Here is an 18,928-nt window from a genome sequence, read left to right as displayed (position 1 = left end):
AGCTGGATTTAATCCAATTAAAACCAAATAAATTAACATCAACTCCCCTTCAGCAGTGACCCCATTTATAAACATTCCTTGACTATTCTTGACTTGAGAACGGGCATTCTCCCTGAGCCTCCATTTCCCTGATCTATAGGAAAAGTCCAGTGTGGCAAAGTCTGACTTTTAACTCCAAAGCTTAACCCTCAAGGGCTTAAGTTCCTAACCTCAGAGACACTGCAGTGCTGCGAAATTTGGATGGAGAACTTTCCCCTCACCTCAGCACTTCACATTTGGGGAGGATTATTTAAATGGTTTATACACCACCAGATCTTTAAAAGGTCAAAAGTAGAGGGACACGGTTGTGCTTTCTAAAGTGAATGATATTTGCAACAAACCAAGAATCTTTTCAAGCTTTTCTACATTTAAAGAAAACACAAAACATGAGTAGTTCCTTGTTTCTCACTTAAACCAGCATCCCACGGGCTCGCCTCCCTCCAGCAACAGTGCCCAAGGTGGCCGAGGGTGTGAAATGACACACTCTAAGTAGCTCTTGAAACCAAATCACCGGAACCCTCAAGATAAGGTCTTTGAAACAGAAGCAGTCCATGCTGTACAATGTAGCTGCACACACACATACACACACACACACACACACACACACACACACCTCAAATAGCAACCCAGTGGAAACACAATGGGCCTGAGAACCCAGGGGAGGACCAGGGGCCAAGTCCAGAAGGGCTGAGCCAAGCATTCCTGGGCTCCAGGTTAACTTCTCCCCTCCTGCTAAAGGAGCTTGTACTTTGCGTTCTTGCAACCCAGGCACTCAGTTGCCTCTGCCAGGTCCTCCCTGGCCAGACACCAGGCAGGAGGCCCACCATCTTCCCAGCTGCCAGAACCTGGGAAAACACTAGATGCTAACTTCAGTCCAGGCGGGCGAGGGTGTGGGGGGGGCTGGTCTGGGGGTCCAGGAGAAGAAGGCTGTGTCTGGGGAGATGGAGGGCCCAGCAAAGTTAAAAGGTGGGGAAAGAGGCCCAGCCTTGCGAGGGACTGAAGGGGAGCAGGGGGGCAGGGAGCCTTGCCCGCCTCAGGGAGGGCGGGGGGCTGCCACACACGCACAGGCCACCACAGAGCAAGTGCAAGCGGAAAGGGATTCCAGGGGAGAGGATGGGCTGACGGCAGGTGCCAAAGAGACGTTCAAAGGGGGGGGGGGGGCGGAGGGGAGCACGTGATGTCCAAGAGTTGCCAAGTAGGACTTGGAAGGTTACACTCACGGAGTCCCTGGAGGGAAGCAAGTCAAGAAAGAAGGCCATCGCGTAGCACCTCTGGTCCCCTGCCCTTCCTCGCCGCCCTCCCCCCACCAACACTCACACCTCGGCGAAGCGCATACCCACCTTTGCTGGGGGCGCGCTCCTGCTGGCTGCCAGCTCGCGCAGGCTGGCGTTGGCGCTGGTCGCCGCGGGGAGGAGAACCGGGGAGCCAGAGGCGCTGCCCCCAGGACCCGCGAGCGCCGAGGCCGCTCCCGAACCGGGGCCGGGGCCCGGACCAGGACGCGCGGGTGGGCTGCTGCCAGGGCTGGTGCCGGCGCGGGGCCGCTGGCGGATGCCGTCCAGCAGGCGCACCAGCAGGATGTTGGCGGGCAGTTCGTCCACGCCGCAGCCCACGAGGATGCGGCACTCGGGGCAGCGCAGCTCGTGACGCGAGCACACGATGCTCTCCAGGCAGCGGCGGCAGAAGGTGTGCTGGCAGGGCAGCACCTTGGCCGTCGTATCCAGGCGCTCCAGGCACACGGAGCACTCCAGCAGGTCCAGGAGCGACGACTCGTCCATGTCCCCGCCCAGCCTGTCGCCGTCGCCCTCGCTCTGCGCAGCGGCGGCCGCCCTGGACGCGCACAGCCTGGGCGCTCCGAGCAGCATGGGGGCGGCGCCGGCGGCGGCGCGCACCTCTAGGTCCCGGGGCCGTTGCGGAGGCCGCCGCGGGCAGTGGGCGCCAGGGTCGCGCCCGAGCAGCCGCTGGGGAACCGGGCTGCGCTGCGACTTCCTTCTGTGCGGCTGGCAGCGCTAAGTGGTGCCAACCGGCCTGCGTGGCAGGGACCGGAGCTCCGAGCCCCGCGAGCCCCCTCCGGGCCGCCGAGCCCACCCAGTTCTTCGGCGCGAGGCGCCGCCGAATGCGGGCTACACCTGTCCCTCCGCGAGTCCGCCCCGCACGGAATCCAGCGGCGCTGCCTGTCGGGCACAACACCCGGCGGCTCTGCTTTCGCAGCGGCCAGTCCGATGCCGTGAAGGCGGGGGCGCAGCGTGCGCGCTCCCCCGCACCGCCTCTGTGCGCCCTTGGCCTGCCCGCGAGCGGCTGCCCAGCTGGCGCAGCGGGACCCCTCCTCGTCCTCGGCCGCGAGCACGTGCGCGGGGAGCGCGCGGAGGTCACGGTCACTGCGGGGCACGGGGAAGGGGCAGCTGCGCCCTGGAGCTGCCTCCGCCTGGGCGCACGCAGCCACCAGTCCTGCCGTTAGGGCGCTTCCAGGGTCCCCAGGAACTCCGGGGCGCTCTCCCGCGCAGGCCCGGGCCTGTCCCCTCTGGCGCCCGAGCCTCCCTTCGCTCTCCGTGAGCCTCGGAGCGGGATGTTTCCGCCTGACGCCGCCGCGAAGGAAAGTTTGGGCGGCGCTATGCGGACCGCCTCCCTGGGCAGCGCCGGCCAGGAGTCTGGGGACGCAGCCAACACCCGGGCATCCTCCTCGACGACGGCCCGGTCCCCTACCCGGCGGCGCGCGGAAGTGACAGCTCCGGAGCCGGGGTGGGCGCGGGGCGCCGGGCGAAGCGGAGGGGAGGGCGCTGAGGTCCTCCCGGCGACGCGCGTCCAAGACTGCGCCGCTGCCCGCCGGACCCCAGCCTCGCGCAGGGCGCCCTTGGGGACGCGCTCGACCCCCTTCTCGGGAGGCGCAGGCGAGGGGAGACGCGGTCTCCTTCCCGGCGCCCGCCTTCGGGCGCGTCAGAGCGACGCAAGAGCGCACGGAGGCCCGGGGGCCGCGGGGCCGCGGCCGGTGGCACAGATTCCCTGCCGAGCGCTGCCCCCTCGTGGCCGCTCTGGGCCCAGTCCGGGGTCGGCGCAGCCTGGTCCAGGGCAGGACGCTGGACCGTGCACATCTCCGAAAGAGGGCTACAGCAGAAGGGCGCGAGGGCCCTACTCCCGGTCGGTCTGGCTGTCTTGCGGTTTGTGAAGCTAAGTGTAGCTTTTTTGACTTTCCAGGAAGAAAGTAATAGTTGTTGAGGCTTCAATGCCACGAACATGCATCTTTTTATTTAATCCTCTAAACGGCCCTGTCGGGTAATTATTTTAACCCCATTTTGCATGTGAGGAAGGTGAGGCTCAGAGTTATGAAATCATTGTGGCTGGATTTTGTTAATGTTTTTGTCTCCAGAACCGAATGCGTGGAAAAGGTCACAGTCCACTATGATACCAGCTCCCTGCAAGCCACATATTTTTACACTGTAATATCCCCAGTGCCTAGGGCAATGCCTGACACATAGTAGGTGTTCAATAAATATTTGTGAATTAATGAAAACACAGCCTCCAAATCCTCGCCTAGTGGCGATTTGAATGCACATCTTAACGTCTGTGTTCCGGGTGTACTGAGTCACACCCTTGGTCCACGAAGTGAGGCTGCCAGTTCATGGAAACTTTGCTCCTGACCTCTGACGGCCGCAGGAGACTTGCCCCACCTGCCTTCCGGGTTCTCCTAATGCGGATTGTGCACGGTTATTCACATCAGCACTGCCAGTGAGAGACGGAGGCATCTCTCCCGTGCTGCCCGGGGACCCAGACCTTGGGCCAGGCCTCCCCTTAGGGGCCACACATGGCCCTCCTTCCACCGTTTGACCCGCACTCAGAATAACAAAGGACCCAGAATGCTTGATCCAAAAGCAGGTGGCATGGACACAGGACTCGGGGAAGCTGGGAGGGGTGGCAGAGAGCAGGGGCTGTCTAGGGTGACGTGCCCTGGCTGCTTTGGGTTTCAAGCAGCAGAAACCAGCTCTAGCAAGGTTTTAAAAGGAACCGAAGAGGTGATGGGAATCAGGACCCCAGGCTAAGAGCTGGGCCAGGGCACTGCAGGTGGGCCCCGGGGTGGGTGGTCTCCTTCCCTCTCTTGTACCAGCTGCCTCTACCTCCCAACCCACATGACAGGAAACATGGTCAAACTCCAGGAGCATTTTGTTCATGGCTTCAGCCACTGACAAAAGACGCTCATCTGACACCGTGGTGGGCTGGACGTTTTAAAGCCCTGCCACCCAGCTTGGCCCAGGTGGTCGCTTTCTGGACCAATGTGTGCTGGCCGCAGGGGGGGGACCATCTGAAGGCTGGCGGCACCTCAGGGGTCACCCAGAAGGAGAGGAAAGGGTTCCAGGACCCGTGGCGTGCTGGGCAGAGGGAACCACCCCTGCACTCGGCTTCCCTTGTTACACACAACCAGAGCCACAAAGGGCAAACACGGGGCCACCGAACCTCACCTTTCTCACCTTGGGCCCCTGCCTTCACCCACTCCCGTAGCACAAGTGGGCTGCAGGCCAGGGGGCCCCAGATGCCGGGAGGGCTGCGTGGCAGGGCCAGGGTGGCTGTGCAGGGCCTGGGGGGCTGTACTGGGCCTTGCAAAGGTGGACGTGGCAGCCCAGCCCCGCCCCACCTTTCTGCTTTTCCAGAGAAGTTGGGGGACCGCTTTTTAGGTGTGCTCTCCTGTGTTCAACGGTCGGCATCAGTTCTCAGAAAAACACCCTATTAGCCAAACAAAGTGAGTGTGGCCCCACTGGCCCCCAGACCCCCAGGTGGCAGTTTCTGGCTGAAGCAGCCACAGGAGGTGAGCTGCAGCATAAAGGAACTTCAGGGTGTGATCTGAATAGCGGAAGCATTGCAAGCACAGGTTTCTATCACTCAGTTAAACTTGCACGTGTTCAGTCAGCCGGTTGTATCCGTCCATGATGGAGAAGCCTGGCTTAGCCGTTCGTATGAGGAGACCTTGGGAACTCAGGCGCCCACAGCACAATGGGCCAACATGAGTGTCAGCGTGGCCGCCTGGGGAGGTGATGGAATCTTAGGATACGTGAGGGGATGTGACGGGGCAGGAATCATCTCACCGCACCTCAGGTTGTCGGACCCCATCGGCAGGATTGTTTCCAATTCTGGGGACTAGATGTTAATGACAGGATGGAAAAGGATCCAGAGGCCTTGTCCGTGAATTTAGGATGAAGGAATAGAGAGCATCTGCCCAAGGAGGAGACAGCTCGGAGGACACAGGACCCGGCTGCTCAAACTGATGGAGCCTGGGGACCATGGCCCGAGTGTGAGGGTGATTCCAGGAGGTGCCCCCTGGGCAGCCCCACTGGCTGAAGGTGGCCTGCGGGCGGGAACTGGCCCTGGAATGCCTGACGGCGGTCGCTGCTACCCCAGGTATAAAAGAGGTTGAGCCCAGACCCCTGGCAGGCTGGGTCCTCCCAGGGCAACTGCCTCTGTGGGATGCGGGGCCTTGGAAACAGAGCCTGCCCCTTGGGGTGGGGATTCGCAGGTGACATGGAATGGAGTCCAAGACCAGTCTCTGGGCTTCCCTCAGTCCAGTCAGGTGGGGGCTTGAGTGATTACCTGAATGTGAATTTCTCAAACTGATGGAGTGGGCCATCCAGTTAAAGAAATAAGTCAGCGTTGCCTCAGCTCTGCAGGAAGGACCCTTGCACTCGAGCGAGGCGTCTCCTTGTTGCCCACTGCAGTTTCCATAGCACTGTGACAGAAATATTGCAAATGCTTTCAGGTATTAAAAATAATCCTGCCATTGCCTATGTTTTTGTTCACAGTCTTCAAAAGAATTATAATAGGGGCTTCCCTGGTGGCGCAGTGGTTGAGAATCTGCCTGCCAGTGCAGGGGACACGGGTTCGAGCCCTGGTCCAGGAAGATCCCTCATGCCGCGGAGCAACTAGGCCCGTGAGCCACAACTACTGAACCTGCGCGTCTGAAGCCTGTGCCCCGCAACAAGAGAGGCCGCGACAGTGAAAGGCCCGTGCACCACAACGAAGAGTGGTCCCCGCTTGCTGCAACTAGAGAAAGCCCTCGCACAGGAACGAAGACCCAACACAGCCCAAAATAAACAAATAAATAAATGTATTTTATAAAAAAGAATTATAATAGATTCTCCTCCAGTCTGGAGACACAACACACTTTATTTTAGTTTGGCCCCAGATCTCAGAAGATGCTCGAAGCTGTGTGCTCTGCACAGCTATTGGCTAAAGCACTGGGACACGTTTAACCCAATAAAGGAAATCCCTTATTTAAATTACAGTCGAGCAAAATGAATGAAAATTGAATGTAAAGAAAAGCTTCCAGAATAATCGCAGCGTAATTGACATTGAATAATATTTAATATCTGGACTCATGTCTTTGGTAGGAGTACATCTTAAATCATCCAAGGGGAGGTTGTCAATTATAAATAACACTGATGCGTTTTCTAGGAAAATGTGAAATACTTGTGAAAGTTATAGAGCTGATGAAGAATCATCAATCTCAGGAAGAATAACAGAGCCTTTTCTCAGATAAGATAATTCGCCTCCTTCCAGGGAAAGGCTGGAATTGTGAATAGGCCAAGCATTTCCACTCTGAGCTGTGGTGAAACACAGACCTGGGTAAAATGCGTGTTGAGTGCCTGCGTGCGCCTCAGCGGACAGGACATGCCGCTCGCTCATGGGCCCCAGAAGAGGAACTGGGGACCCTCCTTGGAAAGCCGGGTCACAGCCTCTGTGTGCCTGGGATGAGGCTTCCCCAAAAAGCCCCATGAAGGCAGCAGAGGGGACTCAGATGGACTCACAGACTCCACATCGGGATGTGCACACCCCCCAGCCTCTCACCCGGCCTCCTGCAGCCCGGAGGCTGCGGGCCCTGTGCGGACTCCGCTGGGTCTGGCCTCCATTGGCTTTATCATCAGCCCCTCCCACTTCCCGTAAATGGTACCTATTTCGTCTTCCCCAGGTGCCAGGGCTGGATGTGGACCCTGCCCGCAGGACTACGAATACTTTAAACACTGATTTTTCTGTTTTTTTGTTTGTTTGTTTGTTTGTTTGCGGTACGCGGGCCTCTCACTGTTGTGGCCTCTCCAGGCTCCGGACGCACAGGCTCCGGACGCACAGGCTCAGCCGCCATGGCTCACGGGCCCAGCCGCTCCGCGGCATGTGGGATCTTCCCGGACCGGGGCACGAACCCGTGTCCCCTGCATCGGCAGGCGGACTCTCAACCACTGGGCCACCAGGGAAGCCCGATTCCATACAAATTTTAGGGTTGCTTGGTCTCTCTGTGAAATATGCCATTGGAATTTTGATAGGGATTGCGTTGAATCTGTAGATTGCTTTAGGCAGTATGGACGTTTAACAATATTAACACCATGACATTCTGAAGTTACACTGTTTACTCACTTGTTTATCAGTCCCTTGTCTGGTTTTCCACAAGATGCTGGGGACTTAGAACACTGCTCAGCAGCATTAAAGATCTAATAAATAATTGTTGGATGAATGCATGAAGCGATGACTCAAGGGAAGAACAGCACTCCCAGAAGCAGAAGTAAAGGTGTGAACAGTGTTGCCAGGTGGATACTATTTACGTTCACCACGTTTCCAAGGCTCTTTCAGGTTTAATCCCCACTGAGCAGAGGGTGAGGCTGTGACCCTGGCTCTGGCACAAGCACGTTGCCCCCGCTTTGATGTTGCAGGTCCCATCACAGCCCTCGGGCCGCTGCCACGAGCATGGCGAGGGGGGAGCCACTCTCCTGGGCACGCGTTGGCAGATCATTGTGTGCTGGCAGCTCAGCTGCGTCCTTTGTTGTTTCGTTCAGAAGAAATGCGATCTCTCCGAAAGACGCACGCCCAAATCAAACGCGCAGGGGTCCTCGGTCCAGGCAGCCTTAGGAACAGCTGGAGGTCCAGGTCCTGGACTCACAATCCCCACCTTGTATCTTTATAATCTGTTTTATTGGGTTTTTCTTTGATTGTTTTCCCTTGGTGTCTGTCTGAGAAAAATCCCTCGAGACAGAATTCATTAGTACCGTCTTGAGTGTATTGCCTGACTTTTAAGCGCAAAGGCTGATGAGTGAGATACGTCAACTGTATGATGTGTCTTAAGGGCCGCCAGCTCCCCCTCTCAAGCACCTGTGTCGGGGCGGCTGGGGGGGTCGTGGGCAGAAAGGAAGCCCTGAGTTGCGGCAAGGGGTCCCCACCGCTGTGCAGTGTCGGCTGTGGTAACATCAGCAGGCTTTCCTATTTTGCAGAAGGCACCATGTAAAGGCAATAATTTAAAGCTATTCTATGCTGAAAGCACTTTGACACATGATGCTACCTGCTCATTCCATCAGTTTGACAGATAAAAAGAAAAACAAATTTTATTCCACCCAGTGGATGAGGAAATGAAATCCCAGAGAGGTGAAGGGATTTGCCCAGAGACACACAGCTCCTATGGCTGAGGTGGGCCCAGATGGGCTCCTGGGCTCCAGGTCCACCACCTGCCCACTCGGCCGCACTGCCCAGGAGACGGGCAGAGGTCATTCAGAAAGCCTTAGGCTCGGAAACTACACAAATCTGTCAGGAAGAATAATAATACCAAATATTTACCAAGTGCTGAGTATGTACCAGACTCTGTTCGTTCCAACCTTGTTGGAACTCTGGAAAGTAGTCAAAGGTCTGCAGCAAGCAAGTGAATGTTCAATCCGGAAAGGGTGACTTAGTGTGTGAGGAGCCTGTCAGACCAGGAGCCGGGGGCCCAGACACTTCCCAGAGCTCTCGGGACAGAGGACAGGCTCCGACCAGGACGCCGCCCAACTTTGCGATGGTGTTGTGTCGGACATCAGGGAACCGCCTTTGCTCCCGTGGTCTGTGGTCGACTCCGCCCACTGCATTCGGCCCCGCAATGGACCAGGACCCCCGAGCCCACGCATCTCAGCTCAGTCTTTGAATCTAAGTTATAGATGTTACATGAATCCTATCAGGTTCCGTTTTATTTATTTAAGCCCCCAGACACCTGTCTTTCACGTGTTTTGAAATTTTGCTTTGTATCCAGCTCATAAACTATCCCTCGCAGATTTGCGTTCTGTCATTTCTAAGGCACCCTGTCTACATCTTCCCTGAAATTATTGATTAAAAAGTGTTAAAGAGAACTGGACCAGTACGGAACTTCCATGGGAGTGCCCCTGGTTCCGCGGGTACATTCATCCATCAATGCACCCCCATGGATGTCTTACACCCAGACGGCTGTGCTCAGGAAAGAAAATTGGTTTATTTTGTCTCAACTTAAATCTGTTTAAAAGTCTACTCCAGAATTTTGCTGAAAACTGACTCATTCCAGAGATCATAACTTCCAAGATTTCTCTTTCCACGTTTAGAACACTGAGCCAGTGCTGACTGGCCAGCCCCGGCCTTCCTGCCTCCACCTGTGGTGTAAAGAGTTCCCGTCTCCAGGCTGCGGTGGCATGGACTCTGGGCTGTGAGGTTAATTGGCGGGCTCTTCCCCAGCAGCGAGAGATCACCGGGGCGGGGAGATGCCTTCCGGCTGGAGCCTCAAGGGCCATTCAGTCACCGTCCTGGGCAGAAGGAGGAGGAGGAGGTGCCGGTGGAACACACATCCTCCCTCCCCCGGGGGCCCCGGTCATGCCCGACCCTCGCTCACCAGCTCCCTGCTCCTTGCTCCAGCCAGAAGGGGCTTCTACTTTTTAAAGAGCTTCTGAAACACTTGCTCTGTGTTTCCACTGGAGCAAACTTAGCTCTACCGTATGCTGAAGGAAAAGGCTGCATCGAGAGGACTGGGCCCCTGTCCACACTCTGCCACTTACCAGCCCTTATTCTCTTTCAGCTTCTGTTTCTTTGTGTCTAAAATGGGAATAACAGTAACACCTGCCTTATAGAATTACCATAGGATTAAATGAGATAATGCTTGTAAGCACAGTGCTTGGCACTTAGAACATGTTTCTCTTCTCTTAAGGAGCCCAGAGGGGCACAGCCAGAAACCAACACAACCACCTTGAACGGATGTGATGGCTGGAGCTGGGGCAGCCGTTCCGTAGCCATGCAGCAACAGGCATGAGTACGAGACCAAAACAATCGCTGTTAATGGTTATCACTGAACCCCTGAAACAAAGCCTTAGCTTAGTATTTGGTGAGAAAAAAAATTCCATTTGTTAAAGGCACTAACAATTTTCCGGTTTCTCAGTTACTTGCAGTTACCCCTTTCAGCCAGCCTGCCTAAGTCAAGCCACTAACTAGATGTGATTTGTCATAAGTTAGGAAAGAAAATCGTCTTCATTTAAGACAGCAAGCCGGAGGTTTGTAGTGAATGTGTGGGGCACACGTGTCCCGTGTGTGTACTCAGGTGCCGGCACGAACACTCCAGCCCTTTGCTCCCCAGCCAGGTCTCCGCCTCCTTGCTGGGCAAGATGGCCAGGGAGCCCGCCCTGCACACGAGGAGGGACAGGCGGCAGGTGCTCCTGGAGGGGAAGCTGTGCGGGTCCCGCGTTCTGGCGTCGCAAGGGCGCCTGAGCAGGGAAAGGAAGACCCAGGGAGAGGGCAGCCGCTGGGGGGCCCTGGAAGCGCCCGAGGCCCAGCCTGTGATTGGAGGCAGGGTCAAAGCCGGCGAGTGGGTGGCTCGCTCTCCCCGCCCTCCACCCCCGGTCCCCGGGGATGTACAAGTGCAGCTGGGAAACCTACAGGTCCCGCAGGCGCGGCAAGGGGGTCTCTGGCAGCCCCGGGGCGCGGCAGGCCTTCTTGGGTCGGCGCAGGGCGGGGGTCTGCACACCCGGCAGATGGACGGAGCAGCGTGGGCGTGCGCTGGGAGGCTCTGCCCGCACAGGTGGTCGCCCTGAGGCCCACGAGCGCGAGAGGCCGCCAGCACTCGCCCGCAGCCCCCCAGCCCCATCCAGACTTGGCTGCGGGCCGCGGAGCTCCTCGGCCGAACTGGTCACCCAAGAGGGCCGTGTCTCTAAGGGCGGGGCGCTGCCCAGGGCCAGGGCCCCCCTCCTCCAGCCGCGGGGGCCCCTCCGTACGTGGGCCCGAGCCGCCAGCTGAGCGGGGCTGAGGGGCAGCGGTCGGGGTGCTCTGTGTTGACCGGGGGGCCATTACCTGGGCGCGAACACTCAGGAAGACTCACCAGCTGTGCGTCAAAGACGGCGCCCCGCTCTGGGTGCCGCCGAGGGCTGCCCGAGGCCCTGGCAGGGCGGCCGCCTCCGGCGGGTCTGCTTTAAGGGCCCGGAAACGTGTTTGGTGCTGTTACCGAGGCAGAGTGGGGCTCAGGGCCGCGGAGGAAGGACTGGGACCAGTCCTCCCGCATCACCTCTTTGCCCAAAAGGCCTGCGTGAGGGGCTTTGCTCCGTCCTCTGAGGCGGGGCAGCAGGCCCAGCGTCAGGCCCCTGCCGGCCCTTCCTCCTGGGGGATGACCGTGGGCTGCGCTCCTGGGGCCCTGACGAGGGAGGGGCCGCCGGCTCGGGACAGCCGGCAAGGCCGCTGGATTGTGAGCGCTCCCGTCTCCGCCCCCTCCCCTCCCCGCCTCATTTGAATCAACCAGAGGGAGGCGGGCCAGGTTCCCGGAACTTCAACCTGTGGGGTGCGGTGCGGGGGTGCGTTGGGCACCCACATGTTGAGAATATGGGTTAACCACTTTTCAGTGTCCCCCACTGTATCTCCACACACACATAATAGGACTTGTATCCTTAGCAGAACATTCATGATTTCCAAAGTCACTGTGAATTAAGGGATTTAAAAAATTACTTTGCATGTGTTAGCCGTGACGATGTGCACCTGTGTTTGAAAGATCATTTGACAGGTGTCCAAGACGAAGAGTTTCCGTCCACACCCAAGGCCAGTGCCTTCCCGCCAAGTCCAGGGGGCTGAGGCTGCGTGTGGACTCCCACCCAGGACAAATGCCAACCTGACAGAGGTGAGAACACGACCAGCAGTGACACGGGAGGTGAAGCAGGCTCCCGGGCTGCACCAGGCACGCAGCCTCCCTTCACACATGACTCACCAGCATCCCTGGAATCGCAGCAATGCTGCAAGGGGGGCCCGGCCTCAGCTTGCGCACGTTCGTGTGTGTACGAGTACACACTCACACAGTCATTCACACGCTCACACCCATCATTACACACTCACACGCACTCACACCCCGGCCCACGTGGCACCTCTCAGGATCCCCGCTGGGGAGGACAGAGTCTCCCACCTGAGTGATTTCCATCCTGCGTGGCTGGAATCAGGGTAATCACATGGGAATTCCGAGCCAAGGCTGCAGAAAAAGACAGGCGGACGGTTAGGAAAAGTCATAAAACGGAGGAAAGTACCAGCAACACACAGAGCAGCCAGAGAACTGGCCTCACCTCAGGAACGAGAAAGTGAGCAGCTGGGTAGTAACTGGACACTGGCGATCCTGCCGGAGCTCACAAATAATGAATCATCGCGTGTGCACCCGAAACTAACATGACGTTATACATCAGTTATACCTCGATAGAACATGAAGCTCATCCCCTGAAAAATAAAATAATATACAGTAAGCAACCCAGTTCTTAAAAATGGGCAAAAGACTCGAACAGACACTTCACAAAAGAAAATAAGCACATGAAAACATGCTCAGTCTCACCGGTCATCATGGAAACGCAAATTAAAACCATCAGGAGACAAGGCTTCACACTCACTGCCACGGCTGAGGTTAGGAAGACGGGCACAGTGAGTGTTACACATTCCCAGGGAAAAAGGGAAATAATGACGCGGCACCTGGGAAGGCAGCCCAGCACTGTCTTATTCAATCAATCATGCACCTGATCTATGAACCAGCCATTCTTCTCCCATTTGTCCAGTAGAAATGAAGACCTCTGTCCTCTCAAATCCTGATAAAGAAAGTTCATAGCAGCTCTGTTCATAATTAGCAAAAAGCTGGAAATAACTCGAAGTTATTTATAGACAAATTGAGGTACGTCCGTACAACAGAGCACTACTTTGCAATAAAAAGAACTATTGAAACTCAAAACACCTACAGTGTACCCCACGAGTATTACATTGTAGAATGAGTGAAACTGGACCCTGGTGATAGAAACGGGAGTCGGGGGGCCTGCAAGGGCCGGGGGTTCTGGGAGAGGGAGGGGGTCTTGACTGGAGTGGAGGCTACACAGGTGTATGTGTTTGTCCAAACTCATTCAGCTGAACTCTTCAGATCTGTGTGTTTTACTTATGCAGATTATACTTCAATCAAGGAAACAAAGGTATGAGGCAGGGACCAGGGAGTCTGCCCTGGTCCCCTGGGAGGGAGGGACTTCCCTGCGCTTTGAAGCTTGGTAACAGATCAGCTCAATTAAGAGCAGAGGCAGAAAAAGAGGCCAGGACCTCCAGGAGATCTGGTGCTGAGGGGAGAGGGACCTGCCCTGGTGGTCCCGGCAGGATGCCAGACTTTGTGGCCGAGGAGCCCCCTCAGGGCAGCCCGCACGCTTGACCCCGGGCACAAGAATAAAGGGGTCTTCCAGGCGGGGGTGCTGAGACCCCTGCTGGGTGGGACCCAGAACCCAGAGGAAAAGTGGTGTGCCTGGCCCACCTCGCGGGCAGAGACTCCCAGACGCCCGTCTGAGGGCGGACCTGAAGTAGAACGGCGGGTTTGTGCAATCCAAGAGCTCAAGAGCTAAAACAGCCCTGACCGATACGTCCATGCTTTCCAAACGGATTCTCCCATCAACACTTATTTAGTATTTACGTCATCGTGATTGAAAGGATTTAGCGTCTATTATGTGTCGGGCACCAAGCTGGACACGGAGGTCCAGCAGTAACCGGAATTGATAAATCCTCATGATATGACGGGAGAGAAACACGTAGCTAAATTGTCAGGTGGAGAAAATAAAGCAAGAAGAGAAGATGATGGATTTCGGGGCCGGAAGGGTCCTCTGCATGAGGGAGGGGACGGTCTGGACAGTGGGACAGGCACATCCTGGCCCACTGAGGGGGCGGGAAAGGAGCACAGCGGGCAGAGGGCGGCTGGCGAGGTGCAGATTGAGGATGGAGATTCTGAGCTGAGGACAGACCAAGGCCAAGGCCAGGGCAGATCTGTAAGGCCTGCCTACCTGGCAGCCCAGCCCTTCCCCAGAGCCGAGACCCGGGAGGGCTGCTGTGTCCTCTTCGTGCGTGGGCCGGTCAGCAAGCCCGGCCATGCTCAGTGCGACCACGGCGGAGAAGAGTAGGAACCTGCCCCCCAGCATGGCCGGGGCCGGTCCTCACGGCCTCCTCGGAGGGCCGGCTCTCCGACCTGGCCCCCTGCAGACGGGCTCTGCCCTGGCGTTTCCACCAGCTCGTTGGAAGCTTGGATCGGCTCTGAACAGACAGAAGCTCCCGAGGGACTGGGACTTGGGATGGGCGTGAAGTGAGACGGGTCACCGTCTGCTTCTGGGCAAGAGCAATCTTGGCCTGACCAGGAGCTCCAGGGCCACCGGGGACAGCACAGGGCGAGCCAGGGGTGGCTTTCCAGGGAGCCAGTCCCCGGGCCAGGTGTCAGCCAGACCCCACCTCCCCCTCTTGTTAATGCAGCCAGAGGTCACACCTGGGAGAGGGACTCAGCCCATCTCTGCTGCTCTTGGGCACAAACCGCGAGGCATCTGGGTGGGCACATGGAGATGCTGTTCCAATGAATTTGGGGAATTTTTGTGTTTTACCATTTTTGCCCCAGAGAACATTCAGAATTAAGAACTGGTTCATTTGCTGCTTCAGAAAATCAGACTATGTTCAGTCAAATCTTACTCCAAAAAAGAAAAATTGTGACTTCCCCAGAGTAAAAACAGTTTAATACGTTGAGCCCATGCTTAAAGCACTAATATAGCCCCTCTCTCCATAAATTACGCCATCTGGGCTTATTTTTATTAAAAGGGATTAAACTTAAGTTTGAAGGACTTTCTGACATTTCTTAGGAAACTGGAGGATTCCTGGAGCAGCAGAAAACCAATGTTAGTGATTCTGGTTCAATACTGTGATTACTGTTAGTGATTAAATTTCACAGCTGAACCAATTCGAGCGAATAAACACATCACCTTGCCTTCAATTATTCACGCAGTCAGTCACCATTCGTTAAGCACCCATTGACGAGCACGGCAAACCTCTTTAAAAGATGGTCAGGACCCCACAACCAGCAGTGGGGTCCTGACCCGAGGACACACACCTTGCACCCTCCAATGTGGGGAGTAACCACGAGTCAGCCCCGTCCACTTCTCCCTGGAGTTTGTCTCCATTTGTCTCTTGAGCTGTCCAGAAGCAATCCAGAAATTTCAGTTGCCCCCGCCCACCCCCCAAAGAAAAGGAATTTAAAATATCACAAACACGAAGTCTTCCTGAGCAATCCTAATGAGAGCAGATGGACCCTGTGGCCCAGCCACCTGCTTGCTTTCTTGTATTTGAAAAGCACATTCTTTCCTATAACTTACCCCTCTCCCTCTTGGGTTAGTATTTCTAAGATTCATATACCAAATATTGATTTGAGCCAAGAAATATTCAGAAAATATTCTAAAACAAACATTCCACATACATTCCTGCGCACTGTGGAGACTGGAGTGGGCCGGCGTAAGGAAGTGGAGAAATCCCCCTCTAGGGAGAGAACTGGGTTGGGGATAAACGTTTCAATCAACTGTTTGTGACCTTGATGGAGGAGGGGGAGATTTAACAGCAAAGCAGAAAAGCACGCCAGAGCCTGGTCTTTCTTCGGAACCAGCCAGGATGGGGCCCGAGGCTGCTTGTGCGACAGCAGCTCAGGGCGGATAAGAGATGCAAAAGGGGAGCAGAGTGGCTTCCTCTACGTCGTCCGGGTTGGGAGCGGAGGGGGCCCACCTCCACTGGCGTGGAGAAGCCCCCTGGGCTCAGAGAGCGGCGTGGGGCAGACTGAGCTGGGGAACAGAGGCGGCTGCAGAGCCTTCTGTGTAAGGCGCCCACCAAGCGACACACACGGAGGCTCCCTCCGCAGCCAGCGTCCGGATGTGGCGAGGGGAAGCCAGGGTCCCAGACGGAAGGCGCAGGGCACACAGACACACAGCAGAAACCCAGGGCGGGGAGAGCGCAGGGGCCCTTCCCTGCTGCGGTCACACAGCCTTCAGGGGCCGGGGGGCCTTTGTGGTCATCCTACGTCTGTGCGTGTCCTAAGTATGCAGCAAACTTATAGAGTCTCCTTCCACATTCTTTATAGTTAACACTTTGTTGTCTCTTAAAAAACAGTTAAGAACATCTAGCTAACATGCAATACATAATATGTAAAAAAGACATATTGAGTCCAAGAGACTCATTGAACCCAAAATGATCACGTAGTCAAGGATTAGTTGCCTGCAGAGGGAATGTCAGATACACAGCCCCTCAAAATCCTGGCTTTTAGGCCATGGGTGTATTACCCACACCAGTGCTGTCCAAGGGAAATAGAAAGGGAGCCACAGCTGTATGGTAGAAAGAAACAGGTAAATTAATTTTAATACTGTTTTATTTAACCCAATGTATCCAAAATATCAATATTATTATTGCAACATATAATCAATTGTAAACAACTGAGATATTTTACAATTTTTTCGTGCTTAGTCTTTGAAATCCAGTGGGTGATCTATGCCTACAGCACATCTCAACTTAGACCAGCCATTTTCAAGGGCCAGAGAGCCACAGGGGCCAGCGGCTGCACAGACACCCAGGCCTATAGCGCACACTTAAACACACACACACACACTCCTAATTTTGTTGTTTATTCTGAGCAAATAAAGAATAGCTCCAAAGAGGGGAAAGCTGAAGTTCTGACGAGGTCTTCCTGGCGACATTTCTGCGCTGGCGTGAGCCATAGATTGTATGTAAAAGCGCCATAAACCTCCGTGTTCCACGAAAGCTCGGCAGAGGAAAGAGGCACCTTCTCAGAATCGAGGGGCCCTTTAGTGCCTGCATGATGACAGTCCCATGGCATTGACGGAAATAAATACGAAAACCAACTTAATCGGATCACAGAGAGCTTCTTAAATCCAAGGAAGAGGGGCTCGGTCGCATCTCTGGTCTCAGATTCTAAGCGAAATGCCCCTAGAAGAAGCCTGGCCCGAGCGTCCCTCGGGTTTTCTCCAGGGTGCCGGGAGGGCTGCTCCAGACAGGACACGCAGAGAAAAGCTCGCTGTCTGTGAACCCGACTGAGACGGTCGGACAGTTGGCTGCTCTGAGGAAAGCACACCCTAAAAATACACCTCAGCGCCCCTCCCAGAGGCATACTTAGCAGACCTTGGGGGCAAGGGGGCGGCGAGGAGAGGAGGACAGGCTGCCGAGGACGGCTGCACTCTGCCCTTGGTCTCCCTGCACTGCCCCCGCTCCCTGGTTCCAAACATCCCATAATGAACCCACAGTCTCCTAGGAAACCTTTACTTCAAAACACCTTTGTTTGAAATTCTTGCCTTCTTGGGTCCTTCAGGAAAAACGGTTTTCTTTCTTCTCCATCTTATTCACAAAGGGCACATTTCACACTGTAAACAAAACGATTCTTTTAAAAGGAAACAGAGGGGAAGCTGTGCATGGTCCAGAAATGAGGAACGTGACACCGACCTGGTAATGGGATCTCTTCTAACACATAGGAACTGCTCAGGTCCACTGTTTTCGTGGTCCACACACAGGACGATACTCTGTGTGAGGCGGACCTCGCTCCTACTCTCCATCCACCCAGAGGTGGACCCACAGGAAAAGCTAAGGTGTGAGCACTTGCAGGACGCGGCTGTCAAAGGCCTCAGAGACACCCAGAGACTGGAGAACAGCAGCCTGTAGAGGTTCCTACTCCCCCAAAGATGGGTTCGCTTTTTACAAAAATTAAGAGAAAAATGGAAAAGGAATATAAAAAGTCTCAAAAGAGCAGACACTGGAGGCTGCCCGTGAACGTCCTGCAGTTCCCCGGCCCCGAGGGCAGGACATGTGGTCCTGGGGCCGGAGGCTCAGTGGGCGGCATGGCAGGGCCTCAGCTGCAGCTTCACCGCAAATTAACGCAGAGGGAGACCTGACTCTGAGAGTTCACCCCTGCTCTGAGCTGATGCTCCAGGACAGCATCGGATAATTGCCCAAGACGGGTAAATTTCATCTCCCCACCATGTTATGTTACCTCTTTTGGGAGAGAGTCTGAGCCTAATTTTTAATGCCAAAGATATGATTAAACCCTGAAAAGTTAATAAATTAATCATGCCTAGCAAGAGAGAGCAAAAATATTCTGCAGCAGCTATTATATTTATGGACAAAATTAATGGCCTGAATGCTTAGAAAAATTGGATTACACAGAATTTCTAAGTGTTTTATCAAATTACTTTTTCTTCAGCATATGCAGATATACTCAGAGACCTATAAAATCCTGTTGCACTTCAGTGGATAGAAACAGCTGACTGGGACGGTAGCGTGTCCTCAGAAACAACGACAAGAGAGGGGCCATCACCCTCCCACCACCCAGGACCAGAGTCCCGCTGGGCCGAGGAGCTGTTTGTTCATTGTTTGCTGTAACTGGAACACCAAGCTGTCCGGAGAGAGACCAGAGACCGTGGCAGGGCCGCCTCGGGGACGGGGGGCAGAGCAGGGCATCAGGTGCTCAAAGTGAGAGTTTCCTTTTCCTCTCGGGTAGTCAGGAGCCCCGAAGACAGTGGGAAAAGGCCCCTCTGGCTCCAAGGAAAGTCGTGGAGGGGTTTGGGGTCACGGAGGGCCCATGGCCCTGAGCCTGAGCGGCTCCTCAGGCACCAGCCCCAGCTCACAGAAGCCTCTGGTCAAGACGGGTCTGGAGCACAGCCAGAGCCCCTCCCACAGGGAGGACCAGGACAGGACCAGTGAAGCGGTGATGCTGTCTCTCTCCCATTTGTTCAAGTGGAAATAGCCTATGAGTTTGCTTTGCTTTGTTTTGTCTTGTTTTGGAAAATAAAAAGCTATACATGCTCATAAAATTTTCACCTAATTC

The 18,928-nt window shown here is 55.5% G+C and overlaps 1 protein-coding gene across 1 annotated transcript in view; it reads right to left on the bottom strand.

Annotated features, from left to right (window-relative positions):
• Positions 1 to 1,901, bottom strand: part of SH3RF3 (SH3 domain containing ring finger 3) — a gene marked incomplete at its 5' end in the record, with an annotated part of 205,885 nt that extends 203,984 nt beyond the window's left edge. The window contains one exon of the mRNA XM_082672676.1: positions 1,380 to 1,901. Within this exon, the coding sequence (XP_082528802.1) occupies positions 1,380 to 1,901 (522 nt within the window). The remainder of the gene's footprint in view (positions 1 to 1,379) is intronic.
• Positions 1,902 to 18,928: the final 17,027 nt, after the last annotated feature.

Source organism: Grampus griseus (assembly GCF_964374135.1).
Source record: "Grampus griseus genome assembly, chromosome: 15".
Taxonomy (NCBI): domain Eukaryota; kingdom Metazoa; phylum Chordata; class Mammalia; order Artiodactyla; family Delphinidae; genus Grampus; species Grampus griseus.
This window is presented reverse-complemented; position numbering and strand designations above follow the sequence as displayed.